Consider the following 19,924-nt stretch of genomic DNA (forward strand, 5'->3'; position numbering starts at 1 on the left):
AATCACATTATTCTTCTGGAAGTCAGGACAATCCAGTACCATTTTGTACCTTTTTTCAGCCACTGCTATGAGTGTATATAGCATGGCAATGTAAATATCTATAGCATGAGGGAGAGTTCCCTGTCTTGCTGTCCCAGGTTTTTCCGGTTGTGGCAAAGGACCTAACAGCACAACGTTTCCTTCCTGGACGTCCAGATGGTGAGAGAAGCCTACTCTCTCAGATTTTCCAAGCTGACAGGTTTCATCAACCCACAAGTAATCCCTCACTCTATGTTCCCTGCTTTTCCTTTTTAAGGGAATGGTTTTTTCCCAGGTAGAGTCCTATTATCTCAAGTGCAGATGCAATATGTCCCTGCTTCCTACAGAACACTGGATGCCATGAGGCCGTCGGAGAGATTCTCCAGTTTCACTGGTCACATTTATTTTAATGCTGCATTTTTGTTCCCTGGCTTCACAGACTCAGGACACCAGTGATGCTCATAGGTCCCTATTGACCACAATTTTTTGTGTTCCCAATCTGTAGATTACTTTTGATGGGGATTTCGAGTACTTTCTCAAGAAGACTAGCTGATCAGGGCATAGCCCCTTCCTTCTCTGCCACAATGTCGCTTCACTACAGTGGGTGGCGTGGTCATCTCAACCATCTAACGGGACCTACCTAGAGTCACAAGGTTGTTAACAGTATTATGCATACCACACAGATAGTCATCTTATGCTGCCAAGTGGGCTCATTTTTTTGAATGATCAGGGTCAGACGGTTTGCAACCTCTTACTTCACCTTTATATGGGGTGTGTCATTACTCATTAAATGATACTAGCCTGGCTGTTATTCCCGTCAAGCACATCTGGTGGTCATCTCAGCCCTCTGTTTCCTGATTAATTCTTATTCAGTATTTGCAACACCAGTTTTCTAATGGTTTGAGGGCCTTGGCTAGTCTAATTTGTTTCCCTACGCTAATGCCCTTATTATTCTTTGCATTATGCTTTAAACCTTTTGTATAATGGCACCATCTAACCTGTTTTTCTTTTATCCACTAAGGTGCTGTTTTTGGTTGCTGTCATTTAACCTGTTTAAATTATTGGTCTGTGATCACTTTTCATCAGGTTAAGGTAGTATTACCTAGATTGAAGTTCGACCTTGGGTAAGGTCCCGTTGCCGAACCTGTTTTCTTCTAAATCCTCAGTCGCTAACTGAGCAATCTCTTCATGCAATCAAGTGCCTGAAGACCATGTCCTTCAGGTTCCATGCAGCACCTAAACAACCTATTGGTCTAGTGCATGGAAGGCTGAACCAGCAGCTTCTTTGGAAACGGTTTCCCGATGGTGTTTATAGCAATGCTGAACTATGCTGTCCACTCCATATGGAGGCCTTTTGCAACAGGGCTCATGTCTCTTTCGCTGTTTTCCTTGCCATGACAGATTTCTGAGGCTTTTCTAAAGTGGCAACCTGGTCCTTCGATCCACATACCTCTGGCATTGCCCTGTAGATGTGGTCTCCAGGGAGGAAACAGCTGTTTGTGAGAGTTGTCTTTTAATTAGGTGACAAGCCCACACCCGCCTCCATGGTAGGTGAGCTTGCTATTCTCCCATGCGGGACTGCACAGAAGCCACGAAGATGAAAAACAGAGTTGCACTTACCTGTAACTGTTGTTCATCGAGTGGTCTTCTGTGCAGGCACGCATCCCTCCCTCCTTTCCCCGCTGTGGGCTACTGCTTGGTGGCTATGGTGGTCTTCCACGGCGGCGAAGGGAGAACTGAGGGGGGAGCGCCCCTCCTCCCTCCGTCAACTGACCGTTGGGCGGACCGTTGCTCTCGGCCTGGGACGGAGGGGAGGGGGAGCGCTCCAGGCGTTCTGAAGCTCCTAAAAGCTTTCTAGTCAGTTCTCCGCGGCTGGCCTGCGCAAGCGCAGTCCCATGCGTGCCTGCACAGAAGACCACTCGATGAACAACAGTTACAGGTAAGTGCAACTCTGTTTTTCTTAATCTGTTCAGTAAGGGAGGTACATGCTGGCAATGTTCTAGTTAGATTCCCTCTCCTGTAATTTTCAGTCCAGTGCTAGTGGTCAGTTTCTGCAAGGGAGCATGCTGATGCTTAAGGCTGCATGCATGTTGCCCCCATCCAGAGGCGAGGGAAATTCATAGAGCTTTTGCTGCTTGATTCTGTCTCTGTGTGTGTGTGTCTGTCCCAACCAGAGGTTGAACTTTGGCATTAAAAACAGGCTCTTGGGCAAAGCCTGATGTAAGATTAGGCTTTTATCCTGTAGGTTCCCTGTCCATTAAACCTTCACCTGTGGCTGTTGCTGTGCTGTTGGTTGGGTACAACACCCACCTCTTTGGACTTCAGTTTGCACTGGGAATGAGTATGCTCCAAAGGAATGAAGGAGACGTAGGGATAGGTGGGGACCCATTAGCTCAGTAGCTGAGAGTTTATCCCCAAGGCCCTTTTCTAAAACCCAGGCAAGTGCAAATGGCTGGGAACAAACCCTAAATCTGTGGGGCAGTGATTGGGTTTTGGGCTGCAGGCAGCGATGTATGTGAAAAGGTTCAGTTCAGACTTGTTTTGCTTTTCTGTTTTTCTCTCTCCTGGCTCTTGCCACCGGATATCATTAGTTCTTTATTTCTTGTCTGCCTGCTTGTAAACTTTAAATGATCTTTTGAGGCAAGGAATTGTGCACCCTTGTGCAGAATGCATTGCATCTGAATACAGCACAAATTGTGGTGTCCTGGTTAAAGGACTGGCCGTGGATATAGCAAACCGGGGTTCAGTTGTCCCTCTGAGTTATCTATGCCGACGCTATCAATGGCATTTGTACAGTTCTCAACCAGTGCTCTGAATAAAATAAAACGTTACCTTACCTGCCCAAATTCCTTGCATGAAAAGTGGTGGCTTGCATCACCCTCTAAGCATCTATCTGGGGTGAGCATGTTGGGGGGGAGGGCAATCCCTTTGTGGGTTACTCTGTGACATGAGGGGGTTGGATTGCTGTCCTCTTGGCTCATTTATTTTGAAAACTTTACCGCTGAAACCTAGCTTAATCAATGAGTGCTGTGTTGTCTCCGATAAGTTACGCATTGACTGGATCAATGAAGAGGGTCTTTAGAAAACCCACAAGGGGGGCTTATAATGTCAGCAGTGTTTTGATTATGAAAAGAATTGGACTGGGGGTGGGGTGGAGACATTGGAGCCAGGTGGCAAATGTCCTAGAGCCAGTGGTGAGACAGCTCTCCTCGTAGTCTCCTGGGACCCAGTTCACGTCCCGCACTTTAAATCTGGCGGCTGGCTGTGTAGATTCATGCTGTCTTTTTTTAAAAAAATGCTCATTAAAATGTTAAAAATCAAACTGTGTATAAAAAAACCTGTGAAAACGTAAACTTGAGGATTGATCCAGAAAACTGGCACACGCTGCCCTTGGGAACCTTGGTGGCAGCAGCTCCGGAGTAATTTGCATCTTCTCAGCTGTGTCCTCTTTCTTTGTGTTCCCCCCCCTCCACCCTGTTGGTGGGGAAGAAGGGGGGGAGGCAGAGAAGGCATGTACAGTTTTTGTCACATGCAGGCACAAGGGGGATCCAGACTCCCCCCCCCCAAACAAATGAAGGCACCTTGTCACTGTCTTTGCCTGCTTGCCACAACAAAACAGAGTTAGCTGTCCAAAAGAGAGAATTGTCTTAGTGCGAGTTCACAGTTCCAAAAGGATGCTGATCTCAAACAGTTAAGGGGGTACTGGAAGGAAAGAAACACACAGTAATAAAATGTGGCTTGTGGTAGGGCTGAAGGGACTGTACAATTAAGGCTATTGAGGGAGTAAGATGGAGGTGGGGGCAAGTCCTTAGCTCTAGGAGGGGGCACAATACACTGCTCTTTCAATCAGACATTAATACTACTCCCCGCCTAAGGGGTGGTATGGGGAGTTGACTGTGAGTTGTTTTGGGACTCCTAGATCTACTGTATGTGTGTCTGTGTAAAGTGCCATCAAGTCTCAGCGGACTTACAGTGACTCAGTAGGGTTTTCAAGGCAAGAGATTAACAGAGGTGGTTTGTCATTGCCTTCCTCATAGCAACCCTGTTACTCCTTGGTGGTCTCCTATCTAAGTACTAACCAGGGCCGACCCTGTTTAGCTTCTGAGATCTGACAAGATCAGGCTAGCCTGGGCCATCCAATTGCTAAAACAACATCATGGAGATGGTACTTCACTTTTGGAAATGCTTGAGCCACTACACACGTTGTGATGGTTTCTTTTTTTCCCTTTTTAAAAATTTTATTAGAAAAAAACCAATGACAATAACAGCTAAAAAAAGCAGAATTACTGACAGTCTTCGTAATTTAAGATACAATACACACACACGCACACTCATAATAAAATAAGATCAAGTCTCCCATGCTACAGCTTATTTCTATGTCTTCATATTCATCATTACGTCCTGACTGAGTGCAACACATTCCTCTTTCCCACCCTTATTTATGAAATTCTCTATTTTACTTATTGTATGTGACCATACCGCATCCAATCTTATTGTATCTCTGTTTTTCTGATATGTTGTTTGCTTAATTAAAACATATATTTCTTTAACTTTAACCAGCCATTCCTCTATCTTTGGAGTTGATTTTTGTTTCCAGTGACTGGCAAAGGTTGTTCTAGCCACAGTTATCATATGTAACACCATACAAAGTTGATCTTATCTAGATTAGGTACCAGATTTAACAAGAATATCTCGGGTTTACATGGAATATCAACCACCATTCCAACCGTTATATCATTTTGGTCTGAAATAGTGAAATGTCTATTTCTCTCACATTTCCACCACGTGATTTTGTTTGGGTGATGGTTTCTGATGTTGTGTTTGCAGCTGTTGATCTGCCCTATCCTAGGCCATCTACTCACTTTGTAATCTGTCTGATGTTAAATGTTTTTGGTGAGCTACGAAGTTCAGCACATACACGTCAACAGAGAGATAGCAGAAATAATGTTTCCATGGTACCTTAAAGTCAGTGTAATGCCATGGTTAGAGTATTGGATTAAGACAAGACCTGGGTTCAAATCCTAACTTGGCTGTGGGTGAGTTTTGGCCAGTCACTCTCTCTTAGCCCAGCCTACCTCACAGGATGATTTTGAGGATAAAATAGGATGGGTGTCTATGTGTGTACATCATGAACTCCTTGGAGGAAGGCTGGGATAAAAATGTAGTAACGCTTCAGTAGATGTGATAGTCTTCATGTGACATATACTGTACTGGGCTAGTAAAATAGGAACTACTGAATTATCAACTCGTGCTCCCTTTCACCAACTTAACCTTCACCATCACCAGGCCAAATTGAAAATAAGTCTTGCAGTGCTATCAGATGTTCAAGCTGGGGTGAGTGGCCAGTAGTAGAGAGTTCCCGAGATGTGGGGCAAACATTAACAGCTGTCTACATGTGCTTGACGTTCTGCCTGCATTGTTGTCACCAAAGCTTTGATCTAAAAAGCATCATGGAACACAACAGACTTTAGCTGGTGATGCAGCTCTTATGAATAGTGAGTCTTTCAGATGAAGAGATCTCTTCTGTTGTGTTCTTGGGGTTAATGGTGGAAATGTGCAGACATTTAAGTCACTGTTTATTACACCATCCAGCACTCTACTATTGTTGGTACTTTTTGTGGGTCCCATTTTTAAAGGAAAAGCTCTTGTATGGCATGGGAGCTGGTATAGTTTAATGGGTAAAACTGAGCAATCATCCAGGAGTCCTTTCCCAAAAAGTCACGCAGTAGCCTTAGGCAAGCCATTTCCTGTCAGCCCTGTGTGTTTACAATAGATTTGCAATGTAGTGATAATACAGCTGGCCTGCTTTATAGAGTTATAAGGATTACAGCGAGACAACAGTAGAATTCCTCCCGAATCTTGGAAGCCAAAGAGGCATCCTGGGAGCTTGCTACATTATTTTGCTACCTACAAAGGACTGCAAAAAGAGTAAGAGTAATACTTACCATTTATATAGGCATTTGAGCATTCAAAGCGCTTCTTCTACAGTACCATAGAGTACCTTACTACAGCTCTGAAAGGTAGGCCGCATACAGAGTGAACACTTCACAGGACATAATACTTAGCTGGTTGTGTTTGGTTTGTGTCAGCAGTTGATGGGAGGTAAATTGGGCATTTCCAAAGCCATGGTTTTTAAAGAGGACCCCTTGCCCTGTGTGTGTATGTGTGTGGGGGGAAATGCCCCCACTATAGATTATGCCTCTTATGTATGTGTGTGAGGAGAAAACATTCCCGTCTTTTCTTCTTGGCTGTTTCTTTGTAGTCCATAATTCTTAAAGTTTGGGGGGGGGGACCCTTCTCTGTCTTATTCCCTGACTTCTTTTGGTGTGGGGGGGGGGGAGAAAGAGAAAGGAAGGGAAGAGGTAGTACCGTGTAGAACAACTGAGCATGAAAATGTATTAAGCAAGGGGACATGCTCAATTGAATTGTGTAGGAGGACCATGTTCCTGCCAGGAGAGTCAATATGTTTTCTGCTCCATTGAATGGGTGATTAGATTGATGTGGTTTATTTGTTAAATGATGGAAGTGGTTTTAAAAATAAATGAAGCACGAAGCATCAATTCTGTTAGCACAGATAATTTATTATTACTGGCTTGGAAAGTGCTCCGTTTGTAAATCGATCATTAATTTTATCACGTGGGTAGGTTTGTTTAATGTGGTATTAGTTCAACGTCAAACAAAAGAGAGCGAGCAAAGGGACCCCCACCCCTCTTTCTTTCTTGGATATGTAAATATGTTGATAACGGGCTCTGGAGATGTAGTTGATAGACAGTGATAATAGTGAAAGCTTTCACTTTGGATGGTAACTCCTTTTCCTGCAGCCATGTCTTGCTGTGGACAGGTTTTTTTTTAATGGGTAGTGGATGGCCCAGGCTAGCCTGATCTCGTCAGATCTCAGAAGCTAAGCAGGGTCAGCCCTGGTTAGTATTTGGATGGGAGACCACCAAGGAAGTCCAGGGTTGCTGTGCAGAGGGAGGCACTTGCAAACCACACACACACACACACACACAGGCTGCCCCACTGAGTTGACTTTGCTTCTTGAACTTCCATTCAACAAACAGGATCTTGGTCTCTCAGTGGTGCATTTCAAAGTCATGTTCAGGGGGAAAGGGTGCACCATGCAGGTTACCTTAAAAAGTTCTTTTACTTTTTAGTACTGTGAATACAAATGGGGATTTTTTTAAGCCCTTCCCCCAGTTTATGTTATAAACAACTCAGCTGTCTTTGGCTTGGAGTTATCGTTGGCTAAATACACTTATTTGGATAAAATAAACAGGAATGCTGGGGCACCTTAAAGGCTAGTAAGTTTTTTTTATTCTAACATAAGCCTGCACTGGCTTTGGATAAACTCTCTTAAAAGTAAACCTGCTGTTTGCTGTTCCTCCAAATTGTGGTGAGTGGTCCAGCATGGGGAGGGCAGCTCTTGAGAAGCCCTCTTTGCCTTTATTTTGTCTTAGGAATTGCCCTATTGATGCTGGGTAGCATTTCCCACCTCCTGGCTGTTCTTGTTCCTGGGAAATAGGCAAGCACAGTGCCAGTAGAGGAAACTCTGCCAGCCCAAGGAGCCGGCATGGTTTGATGGTGTTCGCTGGTGTCCATATGGTCAGGCCGGAGACTCTCCCCAGAGACAAGTTAACACACGCCAGCCCAGCCTCCTCCTTCCCTTTGGAGGGCTGCTGGAGGGCTCCTGCTGCTTGGCCATGTGTGAATCTTGATTAATTTTTCATTTTTAATGAAGTTTGATCATGTTTATTATTTCCCCTGATTGACTGCCTGATACTCTTACCATGTAATTGATAAAGTGCATTTCTCTTCATCTGTCTCTTGTTTCTTCAGGGCAGAGTTGCAAGATTGTGTTCTGTGGTTAATGTTACATTTATTGGTCCCATTAGATGTATAAATTATCTCTCTCTTTCTCTTTTTTCTCTCTTCACAGGATATTCTACAGACTCTGACCAAGTTCTGCTTCCCCTTCTATGTGGACAGGTAGTGTCAGACTTCTGCACTTTACAAGAATGAAAAAACAAACAAGCCTCTGTCAATAAAACGGTTTCAGAAAATAAAAACCATGCCTTTCTTAATGCTCTGTCTCCTTGAACATGATTTAAAGCACCCAAGTGTAAATTATAGTGGCAATATCCTTTCCTCGAAGGTTTTTATAGGCACCATCAAAAAAAGTTTTAATTTTACCATGCATCGGCAACAGTCAAATCAGTTTCTTCTTGCTTCTAATGAAGCTTTTAATGCCAAAGTTAAACTTGGTGGATTTTAATGGCTGTACACCTACAGCTGATAATATGTGGCGTTTGCAGCTATTCTGCAAATTAAGTGAGAGTCACTGTAATTACTGCAATGCTTTCTAAAGAGTCTAAAGTTTAGGTTAGGGTAATAAAATGATCCCTCCCCCCCATCACTGGATATCTGCATTTGGAGCAGGGCTGAGCCATAATGAAATGGTTTGCTTCAGGGAATGTCTAAGTGACTTACGTGTTTGGTTATAGATACCCATTGTGAAATATTTGCATTGTTTTGATGGAGTTCTTCTTGGTGCTGCTTTTTTCTGTGCCTTCACTACCTATTAGCTCTGAAGACTCGTGCCTTACAGTACAGTTTCTGACATTATGGCAAATTCATTGAGGGTCACCACAACCAGTGATAAATGGCTGTGTGAACAAATAAAGGCCCAGGACAGTAAAGAGGAAAAAAGAACTGCTTGAAGAGTGTTGAAACAACATTTTGGGAGGTGAGACTGAGTTTTGTAATTTAGGTAACTTGTTGTGTAGAATGTATTAAGTTCAAGTTCAATATCAAAATGATGTGACTTAGCCACAGAGCACCTGCTTTGCATGTTGAAGGCACGAGGTTCAGTCCTGGGGAATCTCAGTTAGCAGGTGTTGGGGAAGATCTTTCTGTGATCCTAGAGAGCCATTGCCAGTCAGGAGAAAAATGCTCTTCTAGATGGACCAACTAGATTAAGGTAGTTTATGTGCTTACAGAGAATGTTATGTGTAGCCTGACCTTTGGGTAATGAGGTGTATTAGTACAGGCTGAACAGTTTGGTTATGAGCCATTTGTTAGGAAAGTTTTAATGGGAGAGAGACCGGCATTTATTTTATTCATTTATTTTAACTTCCTACCATGCCCCACCTGGAGAACTTGGAGGGGCAGGTTGAGGACATTCAGATATTTGACCTACCAAAACAAATAATCCCCAAATAGCCATTAAAGTATAACATTTCTATCAAAGTAAATTAAAATTTCCTTGCACCTGCTTAACTCTGGGTATTAGAGCTGACTAAAGATGGCCTTGTAAGGCTTGAAGAGGATTCCCAGGAGACAGAATGGAGAATCCACCCTTGTCAGCTCCCAGAAGCTCCTTTCTTTGTGACACCTGTTTGGTCATATTCAAGAAAGGACTCTTGGATGGCCTTAAGACTCACAAGGGATTTCTAGTTCCTATAATTGTGGCACACGGGAAAAGGAACAGATGATGCTGGTTGTTTTGAAGGCATTTCCTTTCCAGTTCCATGGTCCCTATTCACACTGTGTGCAGCGATGCCCCTGCTGTTCCAAGGCACCCATTTGCGTCAACTCCTTAGACTTGCATAAGAAACGTCAAGAACTATTTTTGACTGTAAGCGAAATCTGATCTTAATCGCAATCACTCCAGAAACATGTTTTCCCATTTTTTAGGAATTTGCATGGCATCTGCAGTATGGAGGGTGTTTTCCCCCTGAATAAATCATGTTTATTTGCAATTCATACCTTTTCTTATCTTGTGAGCATTTATTCACCTATCATTTTTACCCCAAGGGCCAGACTGAATATGCATGCAATATGCCCTTTTTATTTATAATTACTGTTGTATAGAGTGAAGCTCTTCTTGGCATGAGGGTAGACACAGGAATTAGGTAATGTAATACTATTAGTCTGGTTTTCTTTGGCTTAGAAAAAATTCTACATCAGTTATGCCTGTATATATATAAAAAAAATTCAGGCTCATTAAACTCCTGCAGAGCCGTTATGAACAGTGGACTCAGTTCTTGGGACAGGTAAAGTTAGGACAAAGGAGTGCCTCTGACCTTATGAAGAATCCTTTGCTATTGAGTAACAACAGCCCACCTCTTACAGGGCTTTCTAGAAAGCCCTGCCTTTTAAGTGTGCTGGTTTTCTGCTGATTTTTTTTCCATGTCTGCTTATTTACATTTTTTAATGTGACAATTGAGGAAGAGATGTTTGCAGATGGTGGAAAAGTTGCACGGATATTGGTGGCAGGAGTAGGATTAGAGTCATGGGTGAATAATGGAGTCACCTCCTGAAACCTCACCCACTGGAGGCTCTCAAGGGCTCAGGAAAGCACCTGCTGCATCTGTGGGCCTTGGCCTGCGCAGGCTGGTTTCCTCTGTAGAAACATTTAAATAATAGGATTGCTAACTGAACACCATCATGTTACATCTCTGTATAAGCTAATTGGTTCAATTGAGGCAGACAGACAGATTTATTGATACAGCATTAGCCAGTAAAAACACATGTATCATTTATACGAAAGGTAAACAAAACAAAATTCAGCAATTCAATCAAAAAACATTCCTAATTAAAATTTCCAAAGAATTTATAATAGACTAAAATTGGCCAAATTATGATTTATCTAATTGCAATTGCCCAACATTAGGGGTCGAACTTTATATGCTATTGCACAAAATTTGGCTACCTGTTTTGCCATCTGGGCATTCCCTTCCTAGAGGAGACTCTTAATTCGCCAATTGAGGCACCTTTCTGAAGGTCACGTTCCTTTGGCTTGTGACACAGGCTGCAGGTCTGTGGTTAAGAGTGTGATCTGGGTGGTCAAGGGGCGTCAGCCCTTTGCCTTAAGAGCTAGGCAAGGTGGGTTCCTTCAGTTTCACAATGCTATGAAATTGTCGATTTTTTTAAACTTTTCCTTCTGATGTACAGAAAACACTGTGACTCTTGAAGGCATTATCCAGGGATAGTTTGGTTTGGAATTAAAGCACCACCTGTGCACTTATCCTAGAGCTTCTCTTTATCTTTATCTGCCTTGGATTCACTTGCCTTGGTGTTGCTTTGAGGGCTTTCCCCAATTCCCCTTGGCTAGCAGGTTTTTCCTGCATTCATGCTGTCCCTTTCCTTAGGGGGTGGCCCAGCTAGAGTTCCTGCTATATTGCAGCTGTTCAGTCATTCACAAAAAAAGAATGGCCGAGTGCTGAAAGAAGCTACGTTTATTAACCACACAAGGGAGTAGGGTGTACTGATTGCCTCTCTTCCCTGACACCAGATACAGATTGCTGAGAGTGGTGGCCAACAAGGGGGCCTCTTGCAGCATGCCGGAAGTGTATAGTTTCTTGTGTGGTTAGGAAGGAGTAGAGTGAGGGTACTCCAGTGCATCTTTGCAGGTTTAATTGCCTGCTGTAGAACATTCCTCCAATCTCTCCCATCTGGCTTGGGATGGGAGCAGCTAGCTAGAAAGCAACTCGGAACAGGATGTTTGCACTATAGCTAGTGAGTTGCAAGTGAGAGGTAGGCCGGTGGCAAAACAGGAAGCGGGGGCTGGCCAGTCTCTGCTTCCCTTATTTATGAGAGGGAAAGATCTACTTTATTATCGCCATGGCTCTAATTGTGAACTGGCATTGTACTTGTCTCACATCCTCTGACCGCAGTCTTGTAAAATTAAGCATCTAGTCACCATAGTAACCTTGTATCTGAGCTTCATGGATAAGCTAGAACAGCCATCGGAGGGATCTTCTGGAGTTTCTTAGTCCGATGTCTGTGGTTTTTGCTTGTTTTCCTAGCATTTAATATGGAGTGAGATATAGTGGCCCTGTCTGATTTTCAGACTATTGTCTTACTTCCGAATTCTGTTCTTCTCCCATTCCCGTGATCACGTTTAACTTGATGATTCATGGAGCAGTAGATTTCATTCTTGATTTTCTCAAGAGAACTTGTGGTGAGCAAACTTCATATGTTGTTCTTGTTTTAAGGTGAATCCTGATTTCATAGTAGGTTTTTCCTTTATGGGAATTGAAGGAGGGTATCCAGTCCAGTCGTCTGCTGTGAGGTATATCTGTCAGTCCGTCAACTGGCTTCCCTTTGTGAGTAAACCAGATCTCACTGTGCTACTAAAAGGGGAGCAGGCTTACTGCAGAAAGGAACCCACAGAGCAAACTACCTAGGAAACTCAGCGTCACAGTCCTTATCCCTATGGTTGTAGGTTGTTAACAGTTTTACAGATGGGTAACTGAGGCAGAGAGAGAGAGAGCAACTTGTCAACAGGTTCCCATAAGTTCATAGGTGATAGAGGGCTTGATCACAGATTTCCCAGTCCCACCCTGTAATGTTTAGACTACGTGATAGTTCAGATGCCAGCTAGGCTGCGCTTGGGCATCCCATTGCAAAACCTTCAAAAAGTGGTTTGAACATATCATCTCCCTGATGGGAAAGTTCTTAATAGGCAAAATGGTAAGCTGTTTAAGGGAGAAATAAGCAATGCCCAGTGAGAGAATGCAGTCCTGTCGTCTTAGCTTGAGTCCAGATACCTGGCGAACTGGTGAACTGGTTGAATAGCTGTGGTCTAGAAGGGCACTTGGTTCAAATCTTGCACTGACCATGGACTCAGTCTGTGGTCTTAAAAGGTAAAGGTCCCCTGTGCAAGCACCAGGTCATTCCTGCCCCCTGGGGTGACGTCACATGCTGACGTTTACTAGGCAGACTTTGTTTACGGGGTGGTTTGCCAGTGCCTTCCCCAGTCATCTTCCCTTTATCCCCAGCAAGCTAGGTACTCATTTTACCGACCTCAGAAGGATGGGAGGCTGAGTCAACCTTGAGCCAACTACCTGAAACAAACTTCCATTGGGATCGAATTTATTTATTTACATCGCACTTTTCTCCCCAGGGAGCACTCAAAGCATTTTACAATACAGGAAAAAAACAGTAAAACAACAGTAAAGCAGACACAAACAGGATAAGGAAGGGTGGGGGAAGGCTTCTGAGTGCCAAGCAGTTCTTCCCTCTCTCTGCTACCAATTTTCCACCCAGATCTAGGCCATGGCCCTAAGACTAACAGCCAAAGGACATGAGCCATTTGTTTCCTGACCTTTGGCTCACATTCCTGGACATGTCCAGGTCTTAAGTACCTGTTATCAGAGGAGAAGAAACTCAGGCAAGGCATGCACTCTGTTCCCCATCTGCTACATGGGGACAATGGTGGACTGCCTTACAGGGCTGTTGTAGGAATTACCGGGATAACATATAAAAAGTGCTATATAGGTGCCAAGTACTATTATTATTATGTTCTGATGCATCTATTTAACCCTTTGGGATAATGATCCAGCCTGTTCTGTGCTGCTTTGTCTCAAAGCCAAGCCTGCAAAGTTGTGTAGGCACAACCCCAAGACCCCCCTGTGGTTGCTCAGGTCTGCAATTTGCCTGTGTGTTTTGTATGTGGGGTGGCAAACACAAAAACCTGGCAATGCGTAAAGAAATTAAAATTCACGTTCTGCATTTCTCCTGCACCCCTCTCTGGAAATTCATGCTTTAAGTAATAGGTTTCACACATGGCACAAAGCAAGCTGTTATTTATGAGAGAGGTATCAAGCTGCTAGCAGTAATATCCTTTACTAATTACAGTGTTAGGGAAGAAGGCTTTGTACCTTGCTTTTAGCTTCTGCTGCCTTTCTTCTTCCTGCTCTGCTTCACTTCCTAGCCTGAACTATATTTTGAGATTTGGAGGGTTCATTCATATACAGGTGAGAACTTTGCAAGGTAGGAGGGGCCCAGCATTGTTAAACAATATTGTTGCATTGTTTGTGCTCTTATAGAAGGGGCAAATGAGCACCTTGGAGCAAAGTGCAACATGATCATGACTTTTGAAAAAGCTCAGATATGAACCTCGTGATCATGATCGCTCTTGGGGTGGGGGGCGGGATTCAGAATCATTATACAGACAGGAGAAGGCCTGTTTAGCTGCTGCAGAGGCCTTGCAGGTATACTTTGGAGCGTTTCGTATTCAGCTGCGATTCAAAGAGAGGCGGCTCTTTTTTGTGTAAGAAAGGGTTTTCAATATTCATATTTAATTTCTTTCCCTTTAAATTAATGTCACTGGGGCACATTGCAATTTAGGGTGGCCTCTAGTGAGCTTGGGAAACAGGGCTGAACGTTTTTTAAATGGAAGTATTATTAAGTATATTAAGTATATTAAGTAATGTGAAAGCCAAGTATTCTTTTATGGCAAAGTTTTCTTTACCTGAATATTTTGGTTTTAAAAAATAAAGCTGAAAGACCTTATTTCTTTAGCTAACTAAAGCGTGCCCCCCCTCCCCCACAACCTGGACATAAAAGCAAAGAGTTTGTTTTTCAATACTTTTCGTTTTTAACATCTCTACTGGGTGTCCAACTTAGTTGTATGCATGCATACAACTGTGAACGGAGTGGGATTTGTGGAAGGGATCATTGCCAGAGGAAGTGCTTGTGCAAGAGGGTGTATGGGGTGATTTCTGCCAATTCCTCCTTCCCACTGCAGTGTGTTGTGCCATTGACCTTTGTGCGTGGCTGTTCGTATTGTGTAACAGGCTGCAAAGGGATCAGCCAAAAACTTAGTAACTGGCCAGCCCTGCTACATCTCACAACCAGTGATGTAAAATTTTCCTCCCTTCCTTCGAAACCTCTGTAGACACATTTTCCCATTCTCCGTACTGGAAAAAATGGAAATTTGGGGGGAAACTGAAATGTATGCAATACCTTTATCAAACCAAAACAAAATAAAGTATTTCGGGGTAGAAACAAATCTCATACCGTTGCAATGAGACTACCAGCATACTGAGTTGAATTTCGTAACGTTGAACACAATTAATTGTGGAGAAACTTGGTCACATTTATACAATATTCATATCCTTGAAAATATGTAACATATATATTTACAATATACGCAGGTGTTACTATTATCACATGCTGTAGATTATTTTATATAAGAGTCTACACATATTGAGTGAGTCAATGTTTGCCTTAATTTTTTTTAACTTATTCCGAAAGAGAGAACATCTCATTGGAGACTTTTCCCCAGAGCTCCCCACAAATTCCAGTTTTTCAGTTGGAAAAAGTGAGAGGGAACACTTCCCCCCCTTGGGCCTTTACACGTCTACTCGCAACTTAAAGCTACAAATCTTGAACTGCTGATGATAAATGATAACAAGCACCTGGGCTACATGTATAACGGTCAGAGGTCTCAGATATGGGATTTTCTGTTCGTCTTCTGCTTTGCTCTCCTTTAGAAGAAAAGCCTGGTGTTGGTTTAAGTGGTGCCTTTTCTTTCCGCCCCTAGGCCAGTCTTTTCCTCACTTCCATGGTGAGCAGTCCTCGGGGTCCTGCCTGGTCTCCTCCACTGGTTAAACCATCTTTCCAAAAAAATTCCTGATCTGCAAGCTGGGCTTTTATTAAATTCATGTATTAAAAAAAGAGAAAGATTTGGCGCTGACTCTGTCTGAGTACAGACCCTGCCAGGGAGCAGCAACGCTCTTTTGGAGCCCCTGAGGCACATAAGCAAGTCAAGGATCTCTCCAATATAGTATTTCCTATTCTGTTAAGACACCCAAAAGGTATCTTTGTGCTTGTGCCATTACTCATTGTTTAGCTTCCGGATACTGAGGGGCACACTGCAATTTGAGCTTGTCATGAATGTCCTTCTCCAGCAGTCTCTGTGCACATGGGCCAAGGAGAAAGACTCTCTACTCATGCTCAGGTGCATCCTGATGTCTTCAAGAATCATTTGGGCAGAGCGGACCGTTTACTGTCTCCTAGAGGCGTGTGTCATTTTCTGAAGCAATGCCCTTCCTCTGTGAATGATTAAATACACAAAGGATTTACAAAAGCATTCCTGACCAGTAAAAATATAATATGGGAAGAGATCCTTGATGGGAAATACGGTATATGTCAAATACAGAGGTGGTGGCTATGGTTCAGTACTAAATCTGCAGAGCTTACTCTAAAACACGTCCCTGAACAAGAAAGTATTGGGCTATACAGTGATATTTAGATGCTGCTTGGGCTGCTTGTGATTTAGCCCATGGCCAAGTTGGACCTTTTTAAAAGGCGTAAATTGTCCTCTGTCTAAGCTTCAGTTTCTAGAGAGAGGAAATGCTGCTGGTTCAATGACTTGGTTTGCTGAGATACTTGGCATGGTTGAAGTGAACAGCCCATTAATAGATTCCTTTGTTCTCCCCACTTCCAGCCTCACAGTTAGCCAAGTTGGCCAGAACTTCACTTTTGTGCTCACAGACATTGACAGCAAGCAGAGGTTTGGGTTCTGCCGATTATCTTCAGGGGCCAAGACCTGCTTCTGTATCTTAAGGTAAGTCAGAATGCGGCCCCCTCCTGCTGCTGCTTCGCTCTGGGAAGTAATGTTGACATTCTGCTTCTGTTGCTTTTAATTAACACTTTCCAGCTGTTGAGAGAATTGCTTTCCTATCTGTTCCTCGGGAAGTCACTGCACTTCTGGAGATTTTTTCTTGTGCCAAAATCTTTCTTGCACTCTGGGGCTCTTCTTTCCCTGTTATCTGCATTTTAAACATTTAGCTCAATGTTTTTGAGAATCATCACCCTTGTAATGTGATGAACTGGCGTGAGTGAGCTAAACCACAGAAGTTTCTGTCTTCAGCTGCTGCAAACTGGTGGAAGTCTGCGTAGGTGCATTTGTTGGGTTGAAATCAGGGAGCTGTTCCCTTGAGAGTCTGCACATGCAGTGCCATTCTGAAGCATGTCATAAGGCTGTGTTTGTGTGAACAAGGGCAAACACTCCCACTGAGGTTCATTGGGAGGGGCTGCTTTCCTTCCAGAGTGTTTGCCATTTCCTTCATTTACAAAAGTGCCTTTCCTCTGTCTTTGCTACAAGGAGTTTCATATTCAAAGACATTATGTGAGGGTATTTTGGAGTGCTGTGCTTTCTGTAGAAGAAATAAATAAGTCCTCTGTCTGGTGGTCTAATTAATCTCTCATTTTGATACCCCCCTTCTTCCAAGGGCTTCAAGGTAGCATACTTTGTTCTCTCTTCATCCATTTATCCTCACAACAGCCCCATGAGATAGGTTAGGCTGAGAGAGAGAGAGAGGGTGATTGGCCCAAGGATGCCCAGCAAGTGAGAGCCAGTGCGGTGTAGTGGTTAAGAGCGGCGGCTTGTAGCAGTGGACTCTAATCTAGAGAACCGGGTTTGATTCCCCACTCCTCCACATGAGCGGCAGACACTAATCTGGTGAACCGGGTTGGTTTCCCCACTCCAACACATAAAGCCAGCTGGGTGACCTTTGGTTAGTCACAGCTCTTTTAGAGCTCTCTCAGCCCCACCTACCTCACAGGATGTCTTTTGTGGAGAGGGGAAGGGAAAGTGATTGTAAGCCGGTTTGATTCTTCCTTAAGTGGTAGAGAAAGTTGGCATATAAAAAACAACTCTTCTTCATGTTTCATGGCAGCATGGGACTCTCCTCTAGCTCTCACTGGGAAAGGTTGGAGCAGCCCCTACTTTGGTAACACTTGCATTGAGTAGGTGGGTATATGTACTACTTGCCTCAGCAGTGAGCAAAAAATACTTTGCACATGTTCAGAGGCCTGTCCACCTTATTTATTCAATGAAAATAGGCCCCGGAATGACTCCTAACAATCCCTCAGGCCAAAGTCAGACCTTACACCAACTCAAGCTGCCTTAGTTTGGAATCTGGAGAAACTGGTATCTGTAAGAATTTCTCGGCTGTAGTCAGCAGCTGCTTTTCATTATGATCAGTCAAAGCTAGTGATAATAAACAAGCTTGGAGGGACAGTTGCTAGAGTCCATCTTACCAGACTCAAGACAAAGCTTTTGACCCAAAAGAGCTTTCTTTCAAAGGGGCATAAGAACATAAGAAAGGGCATGCTGGTTCAGACCAAGGTCCATCCAGCAGTCTGTTCACACAGTGGCCAACCAGATGACTGCAGCAGCATTATCCTGCCTGTGTTCCAAAGCATCTAATATAATAGGCATGCTCCTCTGATCCTGGAGATAATAGGTATGCAGCATGACTAGTATCATTTTTACTAGTAGCCATGAATAGCCCTCTCCTCCATGAACATGTCCACTCCCGTCTTAGAGCCTTCCAAGTTGGCAGCCATCACCACATCCTGGGGCAGGGAGTTCCACAATTTAACTATGTGTTGTGTGAAGAAATACTTCCTTTTATCTGTTTTGAATCTCTCACCCTCCAGCTTCACAGATGACCCCACGTTCTAGTATTATAAGAGAGGGGCAACTGTGGCGTTATGCAATCCATGGGTAGCTTTTAGAGGAAGTTGTGAGAAAAGTGCCAGTTAGAGCTCTGGGAGGATGAAAGTTAGCTGCTCCCCGACTCTTCATTGATCCAACAAGTTTCCATTGTATTTTGAATGGAGAGTTGATGGAGGAAGCCCCCAGCCATCTCTCTGCTTGTACTCAGCTAGCACAACTGTCTTATACCAGCATCAGTGCTGCCACAGGCAGGCCTTCTGCATGGTGGAGCTGGTCTCTGATTAGCTCAGGAGGTGCTTACTAGTCTGGAAGATGGTTCTTTGGCAGCGGGGCAAAATGGTATTTTAACATGTGACTGTTTCCAGAATTCATTGTGGTCTAAATGGATAGGACTCTGGTGAGTCTCCAAGGCAAAGGCATTCCAAGAAACTTCAATCGCTTGAAAACGAGCCTCAGTGGGCTCCTGTTTATATTTGCTGTCCAGAAAGAATTGGTGGATGGTTTCTCTTGGCTGATCTTGGAGATGCATCAGATTAGATTGTTTTGAACATATACAACTATGGCTAAAAGCCCAAATGTTCTGACAGTGTCTTTCTTGTGCCATTATGCATTTTCCCCTCGGTCTACTGCTAACAAATAGTGAAGTTTCTTTTGTAATTTTCGTAGACTTTGGGCATAGATTGCTGACTTGTTAACAGTTGGGGAAGAAAGTGAGGTTTTCTTTTTTAACAGCAGAGGGCAGAGAGGAGTATAAGACCTTGTTGCATGTCCTAGGCAATCCTCTTTCGTTGGTCTTTTTGAAACACTGAATGGTGTAAAGAATTATTATTTTTCAAAAACCTGCATCATGTAACCTCTACCCAATTATGATAATTTAAAGGAACAGGCATTTGCTCTCTGGATTTTAAAAGCAGCTTAGCATTTCTGAACACTTTTGACAAAACTGAATGCTTAACTGGCCTTAAATGAATATTTTTTTTTAAAAAATGCAAATGTTCATGACTTTCTGGTACAGCAGTTGAATGGAGAATCTGTTTTATTTTTTATTACAGATATCAAAAACGTATCTTGTTTTAAGTTGGTGCATACATGAATTAATATTTTTATGAATTCCTGTTGGCTTTTGAAGTGTTTGCTGCTATTGTAAATGTGCTGTGAATATTGAGTGCTCTGTAAATGGTTACGTTATTGAGAAGTGGCTGGGAAGTCACATTCCTTTCTACTTGTTTTTTCTATGGCCTTGACCCCAGCTTGCTCCCTTCTCTTTGGCCAGGCTGCAAAATTCCCTCCTCATATCAGTTGCTTTGCTGGATCAGCCTAAAAGACCATGTAGTCCAGCTGCGACCAGCTAAATGTCTCTGGAAGTTCATGGGCAGGCATGGTTGGAACGTAGACCATCTCCTTTGTTTGTCTTAGCAATGAGAAGCTGCCTCTGAATGAGGAGGTTCTGTTTTCAGATATAATATGGAAATACCTGGTGAAGACCTAATCTCTCTGAAATTGCCTAATATTCATTTGAAGTAAGGTGTGGGGTCTGTCTGTTTTGTAGTAATGAATTCTACAAATAGCTTATGTATTAATATAAAGAAATACTGGTTTATGTCTCTCTTGAAGCTTCTATTGATATTGTTTCATTGGATGACCTAAAGG

The 19,924-nt window shown here is 43.2% G+C and overlaps 1 protein-coding gene across 1 annotated transcript in view; it reads left to right on the plus strand.

Moving 5' to 3' along the window:
• The window catches only part of DENND1A (DENN domain containing 1A), a 263,127-nt gene that overhangs the window by 83,216 nt on the left and 159,987 nt on the right, over positions 1 to 19,924 (plus strand). The window contains exons 4-5 of the mRNA XM_056860470.1: positions 7,955 to 8,004; positions 16,256 to 16,375. Coding sequence (XP_056716448.1) covers positions 7,955 to 8,004; positions 16,256 to 16,375 — 170 coding nt within the window. The remainder of the gene's footprint in view (positions 1 to 7,954; positions 8,005 to 16,255; positions 16,376 to 19,924) is intronic.

The sequence above is a fragment of the Euleptes europaea genome, chromosome 14 (genome assembly GCF_029931775.1).
Source record: "Euleptes europaea isolate rEulEur1 chromosome 14, rEulEur1.hap1, whole genome shotgun sequence".
Classification (NCBI taxonomy): domain Eukaryota; kingdom Metazoa; phylum Chordata; class Lepidosauria; order Squamata; family Sphaerodactylidae; genus Euleptes; species Euleptes europaea.